This window comes from Camelina sativa, chromosome 10, assembly GCF_000633955.1.
Source record: "Camelina sativa cultivar DH55 chromosome 10, Cs, whole genome shotgun sequence".
NCBI classification, from domain to species: Eukaryota; Viridiplantae; Streptophyta; class Magnoliopsida; order Brassicales; family Brassicaceae; genus Camelina; species Camelina sativa.
The window spans coordinates 12,248,997-12,256,728 of record NC_025694.1 but is presented as its reverse complement, the minus strand read 5'-3'; the positions used below and the strand labels follow the sequence as shown (position 1 = coordinate 12,256,728).

The window sequence follows — 7,732 nt, the reverse complement described above, 5'->3', positions numbered from 1 at the left end:
TGCCAAACTGAGATATAGACACTGACAGGCCCAGAAGTTTGAAATTCAAAGTAGAAGCAATTGTATGACCTTCATATATTTCTTCTTCAGTTACCTCCTCCAGGACTACGTCGTCATTCTTTTTGTTTCGAAATGGAAGACCAACTTTTCTTGTTTGCTTCTTCCCTGACAGATCCAGAAGTCTCAGGGTAAGTGAGGGACACCTCGCAATCGAAAACCAGAACGGAGCGTAGAGTCTGATCATCTTCGACAAAACTTTTTGTTGTTCATCGTAGTTTTGTTCCAGTATTACTTGAGCAACCCTGCTTGCATGTATTCAACAGTATGAGACCAAATAAACCAGAAAACTTATACAATTATAACACTTCAACAGAAAGAACAAGACCTTCCAGTGGCAGAACTTCTGAGTCCAATTGTCTTCGCAGGGACACCATTGGGGTGAGATACAAGGACAGCTTCCTGCCAAATTCAATAAACCTAATAAATATACAAGGGGGAATAAACGAAACGGAACACAAAATTCTGAAGGTGATGTAAGTATAGGTTCCAAACTTACATCCATTGGTAGCCACCCTCTTTGTGGCAGCAAAGAAAAATATAATTTGTTCCTTATATCGACACTATACACCTTCACAGTTTCCCCAGAGCCAAAGACACTTCTACAGCGACAAATAAAATGACCACTGGCTTGCATCTCTAGTACTGAGTACTCAGCTCCAAATGGAAGACAATTTGCTATAGAAAACGGTGATTTAACCACAAGAGTCCAATCTTGAATAGGATCCGAACGTATGTCCTTTGCAATTTCTGTTGCTTGGATGTTCAAACAGAACCACAATTTTTTATTTTCTCCAGAAGTACTGCTTATCTGAGTACAACATAGCAAGTGCTCAGATTCAGCAAGAGCCGATATAGATATTTCAGACTCTGATTCACAAGCAGTCTCTGATTCCCCTGGCCTTGAAACCACAGAACTCCAAGAATATACATCAGAACCATCAGGCATTACACACTTCAGCTTCAGAACATAAGATGCAGACTGTGCCAATCCTGACAAGGGAACCGGCAACGTATCACCAGATTTCAGTAACCCAATTGGAATATCTGGTATTGAATTGACTTTAGACTGCAGGCAGAAATCCAATAGGAAGTCAGTATTGTTCTCCACCGAAACTAGAGACCTGACATTTACGTATCTGTTTCCATCCTGCATACTAACTTCACTTGCAACTACATCGTTTCCCAACCGCCAACAAGCAGCAGGTGCAGCATAATTCAGCCTCACTGTCGTCCAAGGACCCTCAATGCTAGGACTTACTTGAAGAAATCCAGATTTTTTTCCAGTGGAGGATTTGCTTTGGTCCACCACATTAGACTTTGCTGGCAACAGTATAGCACATCTTATTTTTCCACAGTTCTTTCTCTGATCCCCTTGGTTCATGCCCTGCAGGAGAACGGAAGGCAATTCATTACCGTTTTAACAAATCATTTTATTTTACTCTCCATAATGTGTGAACCCAGTAAGCCGAGAAATCCTTTACATATGCATGTAAAGATAGTAAATTATCATATTCTACACACTGATGTCTAAATCCCGACACAAAAGACATGCCAAGTTAAGGATTTTTTACCGTGGTTTCAGTTGTAGACAAGTCTAACCAGACAAGGTCATTGGCATAATTGTGCTGGTGTAGGTTGTCCTTCATATATCGTGCTATCTGCTTTAAAGGAGCCGAAAAAGTCCCAACAGTCGCACCTAAATCGTTAAAACAAAACATCGATTTATATACCAAAAATAAAAGAAACATTTCAATTCCGATATATTAGCACGTTGATATACAAGCCACAAGAACTAAAGAAACGAACCTTTTCCAACGTCTGTCACTATTAATTCCAAGATAGAGTCCTCCTGGGAAAATAAAAGAAAAATACAGTTAAGGCCGCTTCAACCCTGATCTTGAATGCCAAACCAGTCAAAATAATACTCATTATACATGTTATAGTCTAAAGTTATACAAGAGAGGGTACAAGCACCAACATCAGAAACTAAGATTTCCCAAGCTACAAGCAATGCATTAAAACTGTTTCTGCTTTTCTTGGATATTTAAAGACGTACAATGAATATCTGTGCGACCACAAGTAGTAGAAATACAAATAGAATGGTGATGGACATTAAAATCCAAAAAGAGGACCATGACAATTAAAAGAAACAGAATCCAGCAGTATTTAGGGGATACAAATTAGTTTTATGTGAACAAAGGATGATATATGTCATGGAGGAGGGAGCATACCAGAGATTCAATTCTGAAGAAAAATATTTCACTCCAGTTAACCACTTCCAGCTCAGAGGATAACATATTTGAGACACTTCCACAAGTACGTGCACTTTGCTGACGAAGCACTGATTCAACAGGGGAGGTCTGATTGGGAGACAAGCGTATGATTCCAGTGTATTGATGAGAAGATAATCCAGAAGTTCTTGGAAGCTACAAACATATCATAAACGAATGTAAGAAAACAAGGTTACTCCACATAACACCTTCTGCAACGCTTCTATGTAGAAAAAAATATTTCATAAACTCAGTAGAGAGTCACAAGGGGTGCAAGCCAAAAGATAAAAGAAACTGAAAGCACATGGCATCAAATAAACTCATCCTTCCTATAGCAGCATAGACAAGTAAAAGAAGAGGAAATAGAAGGAGACGCAGGAGAACCAGGGAGGTAGAAATATGTATATAAAGGTGCAACAACACATGTTATCATTGTTTTTAAGCAGAAAGGTACCTGCGCATCAATCACAATAACTGTAACCATTATTCTAGGGTTCCTGCATAGGTCTCCTCTGAGGTGAGAATCCAACATATTGGTCAAGACAGGAACTTTTACGGGTCTTATGTCCCCAGATGGCATCTTTACAATATCCTTAAATCCTTTGATTTCAGTTGCTCTGATATATATATCCTGCCCAAGCTTGTTTTGTGGTATTATGAAATAGTTTTTCTTCTGGTGCACCTCAATGACAGATTTTCCATTGTCAACTAGAGGAAATGCTCCCTGTAAGAAGTAGCAAACGTAAATCAAGAGAGAAAGAAGATATGACTCCTTTAAAAGAGAAGGTAAAACCGAATAAGTCTCCTTCACCAAGGAAGTGGCACACAAGAACCAAAGGAGAAGTTCTCACTCTCTCTTTATGGTATTCATTGACGTTGCTAAGACTGTTCCAACTAGAATACGCCTGGATAATTGTATTAGCATTTGAAACTGAGACATTCACATTCAAGTCCTTTGTCGATGTCAAGCGTAACTGAGAAACCGCACCGAAGGATCTAGGATTGAACTGGTACCTGCAACCCGATGATGGAACATAGCCATTATATACTTCACATTCGTCGGACTATATAACAAACAGAATAAACAGAGCAAGTCACCCGCTTCCCAGAAAGGTTTTAGACAAAAAACATTTTTATACTACTGAGTCTTAAAATGGCACTGTATTAAAAATAAAACCTTAAGAATGCGTCTGCAGGCTCAATGAAAGGCTCCCATGCTTCATATTTATCATTATATGACCTGGCCGCTAAGGAGAAGTTGATGGTTGAATTTGTGTAGTCGGTTTTGCCAAGTAATCCAAAACTTATATTGTTCAAAGATATGTTAACCAATGGAACCATCTGCAAAGTACATAGATACACCGTTATTTTTGCGCAGATAAATATGCCACACATGTTTATTTGGTTTTCTTACCAGTCCCCCGTAGTCATCAAAAAGTGCAGCAGAAAAAGTCCCAATTTCAGCATGAATGACCATGTTATCAGTCCCCCCAGGCAAATCCTGGTCTGCTAGCTTTAACGCAAATCTCCTTGGTGGTTTTTTCAAACCACTACGGACAATAAAGGTCTTCAACTCATTGCCTATGCTCCATATACTAAATGGTTCTGCCCTCTGCCAGAAATCAGAGGTATCCCACAAACTATCTTCAGCAAAATGATCACCAGCTACCATATCGCTACGAGCGCATCTTAATTTGGTGAAATCATATGGTTTTGGAGAGCCTTTACATGCAACACAACCCATAGAAACAAAACCCGGTGGTGCTTGAGGCATCCAGAAAGATATACTTTCTACTCCCCTGTGTTTCTTGACACGTCCAACAAGTTGGAAATCAACAGGGGCTCTGAGGATCTCTTGCTCGGTAGTATCATGAAGAACCACACAAGAGTTTGGAGGTTCATACCTACAAATTCACCCCAGAAAGAAATTAACATCCAACTTAAAACAAGAACAGGATGCACAAAAATGAAATAGTACATCATATTATGACTTACCCACTAACAGCAATATCTCCAAAATAAGCCATCCCCTCAGAAACTATTGGTCGCCATATTGAAACTTTCTTTTGCGAACCTGAGCCCCTATTCCACCATATCAATTCAAAGGTGGCGACAGCTTCAAATCGCTGAGCAGAGTTAACAGAATTTAGTAACTGTGGCTGTGTGGGCTGAATATTATCAGGAGTAGTACGAACATCCACATAGCTGGATTCTTTTGGCAAGACTCCAGTGGATCCAAATAATATATGACGTAGCTCATATGGTCTTCCTACTAAGTTGAGAGTAGAGGGATCCGCAGGTAAGAAACTGCCAATACAATTATCCACACGCCAAAATGCTAAACTTGATTGAGAACTGCATTGTAAACAAAAGCAAACATAAAAATGTCAATCATCAACGGAGGAAATTACTTCAAACTGAATTGAGAAGCATAGACGTACTACAATGGTTATGGATATTAACCAGAATCAGAAAAAAAAAAAAAAAATCAAATGAACAAACAAACAAATTTCCACATTTAGCACCAACTAAATAAGCTAGTGTATTGGGTAAGAAAAGAAAAATAATCAGAAACCTAAAAGATTTAGAGTTCTAAAATCCTGTTTTCATTTGAGACTGTCGCATATAAATCACATAGACACAAGGCAAAACAACCTATGCGAAATGTCAGGAAAAACAGACAGTAAGCATGTTCGCACATGTCTACACAAGGTTGGGGCATGCATTGTGTCCATGCATGTGGAAATGAGCTACTCGTAAAAGTGAGAGGTTCGTAGCAGCATACATATCTGTGGAGCTGATAGCGATACAATCTCTGAGAGAACAAGGGGAAACAGAAGAAGCCAGGATGCAAAAGGCAGAGGACAGTGAAGGCGGCATACTTCCACTTGATACCACACAGCCTAATGCCACATAACCCTTTGGTGCTTCAGGGAACCAAATGGAACATGAATTATCTCCTTCATCTTTGTCTAAAGGTGACCAAATCGGTTTGAAAGATAGAGGCCTCTTCACTCTCATTAAATTGGTGTTGACAACAAGAACCCCTTTAGTTGGTGGCTTGTCCCTGCCATGAATACACTAATTAGTAATAATTAACTTGAAAAGGCTCTTACGTAACCAGTTATATAGTATATTCTAGAATGGTAGACTAACAATGGTGTCAAATAGTCGCCAAGACTTGCAAAACCAGGGGGTGGATGGGGTCTCCAGAATGCATATATTTGATCTGTATAGGGATCTGCATGCAATGTAAGTAATAAGTACCAGGTACCAAAGATTATGAGAACTGATAAATTTAAACAATAACTCGACATACTCCTGATGGTCCCAATTTTATCAAACTCTGAGCAGACGACAGTCATTTTTCTGGATGTCATCCTTAGAAATGATAAAATATCTTCTTCAACAGCTATAAACAATCTCAAGATGCTGAATGAAAAGTTCATAAATATGTTTGAAACTGAAAGGCGTATGTTAGTCTTCCCAGAAACACTTGAATACTTTACAGAGGTGTCAAAAGGTTCCAAAATTTTCACTCCATTACTCTCCATGGTTAGACCCAACGTATGAGCACTCATTTCAATTTCATCATTCTTTATGACAACCCTGTACCAGAAAAAGACAAGGAAAGATGGAATTATAGACAACAGATGTGCAAGACTTTATCAAGTTTAACGCAACTAATCATGCTTAAATTTCAGCTCCAAGAAGATTATCACAGAGAAGCCACAGACCTGCCATAAGCATCCAACTGAGCATGCAAAAGTTTGTTGGAGAGTAATGGCGTTTTAACTACGTCTTTTGATGTGTTGTAGAAAGTAAGTTCTGGGCCAATAGCCTGCAGTAGAGGAAATGAGCTTCAAACGTTTAAATGGAACTTTTCTTGGCTATATAAAGAAGAAAGTTGGCCACTATAAGAACCTGGAACTCAATGACCAATTCCATGGACCTCTCTGTTGAGGTACTGGGAGATTGAGAAATCATATCTTCCTTCCTCTCATAATCTTGTTGTGGGGCTTTATGATATACTTCCAACTCAACTCCATCCTCTCTCGAAACAGAATAGCTGCTGCAAGCTCCCAAAGAGATACATGAATCCAAGACTTGGCCATTCTGGATCAGAATGAATAAAGTGAGACAAACTAAAAGGACAACAGATATAATTACGATAAAAGTTTTCAAATGTAAGCACTTCTATACCTTAAAGACTACATTTCTGAATTGCAACCTTTTCCCACTTCCTACATAGATAATAGGCTCTGTACTAGGTGAAGAAAGGATGCCTCCATTTCTATCTTTCAGATATAGCGTTCCACCATTACCATCATAAACAAAGTTATCAAATTTCTCATCCTCAACGATCAAAGGACCCAGAGGAGAAAGAAACGCTTCAGCAGTTTGTTGCTTGTAGATAGACTTATCCATGATAATTGCGTCGACCATATTAAGGTTTTTATCTTCTTCACTTGATAGCACACTGCCTATAGTAGGGACAAAAAACTCTACTACGGCCAGTAGAAAATCCAAAGCTACAAGCAGCTGTGGCCTTTGAATAGAAACGGAAACAAAAGTTGACAACTGACCAAATTGCGCATCAAGAGTGAGCATCGAAGGAAAGGGTCTAATATCACTCTCCTTGGTTACATGTGACTGAGTTAATCCCTGATCTTCATCAGTCAGAAAATGTGACTCTTCAAAATCTAAATCTGCAGGTCTTCCTACAGCCAGTCTGAACTCTTTTCCAGTTCCTTCACGGTTGTCAATAACACTGAATCCCTTCAACGTTGCAGTAAGGAAACCCTCATCGTGAGTATTGGATTTGTAGAGAAGCCAGCCACCAGTGATCTATAACCATACACGGAAAGAATTTTTCAGATGTTAACTCAATGTGCCATGAGGTTGTTACAGCTGTGAAATCCCTTTGAGATTAATAAGGTACATTTCTAGGACAATATAGACCATGAAACGAGAAAATGGTAACCAAAGAAATATGGAAGATGTAGAGCCCATAAGAACAAGCACACGGATGATACCCGTAACTCGAAAAGAATTACACAAAAGGCTGATTTGATAAAGCCATGTCTACTAAGAAAAAGCAAAATATAGCGGAAATAATTATTCTAAAACCTTTCTGGGGTACCAAGTGAGGCAATTCCTCATAACTTACAATTATCAATGCAAAGTAATCCTTCACACTCGGCCCTCTTGTAAGAACTTAAAAAGTGCATATGCTCCCAACTTCTCACTAGTTGGTATTTACTTCTATCTCTCCTATATGCATCAGCTATGGCAGATCTACTAAACATACTCGTAGACAAAAATGACAAATGAAATAAACATGGTACATAGAAGCGGACCTGTACAGCGGCCAACGGTGCATCTCTTGCTGTCCCAGCATA

The 7,732-nt window shown here is 39.1% G+C and overlaps 1 protein-coding gene across 1 annotated transcript in view; it reads right to left on the bottom strand.

Moving 5' to 3' along the window:
* The window catches only part of LOC104718635, a gene marked incomplete at its 5' end in the record, with an annotated part of 16,049 nt that overhangs the window by 7,186 nt on the left and 1,131 nt on the right, over window positions 1-7,732 (bottom strand). The window contains 18 exon segments of the mRNA XM_019231016.1: window positions 8-302; window positions 386-459; window positions 557-1,444; window positions 1,632-1,756; window positions 1,867-1,909; window positions 2,292-2,486; window positions 2,785-3,054; window positions 3,182-3,344; window positions 3,508-3,671; window positions 3,745-4,234; window positions 4,326-4,685; window positions 5,116-5,397; window positions 5,487-5,571; window positions 5,650-5,939; window positions 6,068-6,171; window positions 6,255-6,446; window positions 6,534-7,178; window positions 7,691-7,732. Of these exon segments, the coding sequence (XP_019086561.1) occupies window positions 8-302; window positions 386-459; window positions 557-1,444; window positions 1,632-1,756; window positions 1,867-1,909; window positions 2,292-2,486; window positions 2,785-3,054; window positions 3,182-3,344; window positions 3,508-3,671; window positions 3,745-4,234; window positions 4,326-4,685; window positions 5,116-5,397; window positions 5,487-5,571; window positions 5,650-5,939; window positions 6,068-6,171; window positions 6,255-6,446; window positions 6,534-7,178; window positions 7,691-7,732 (4,707 nt within the window).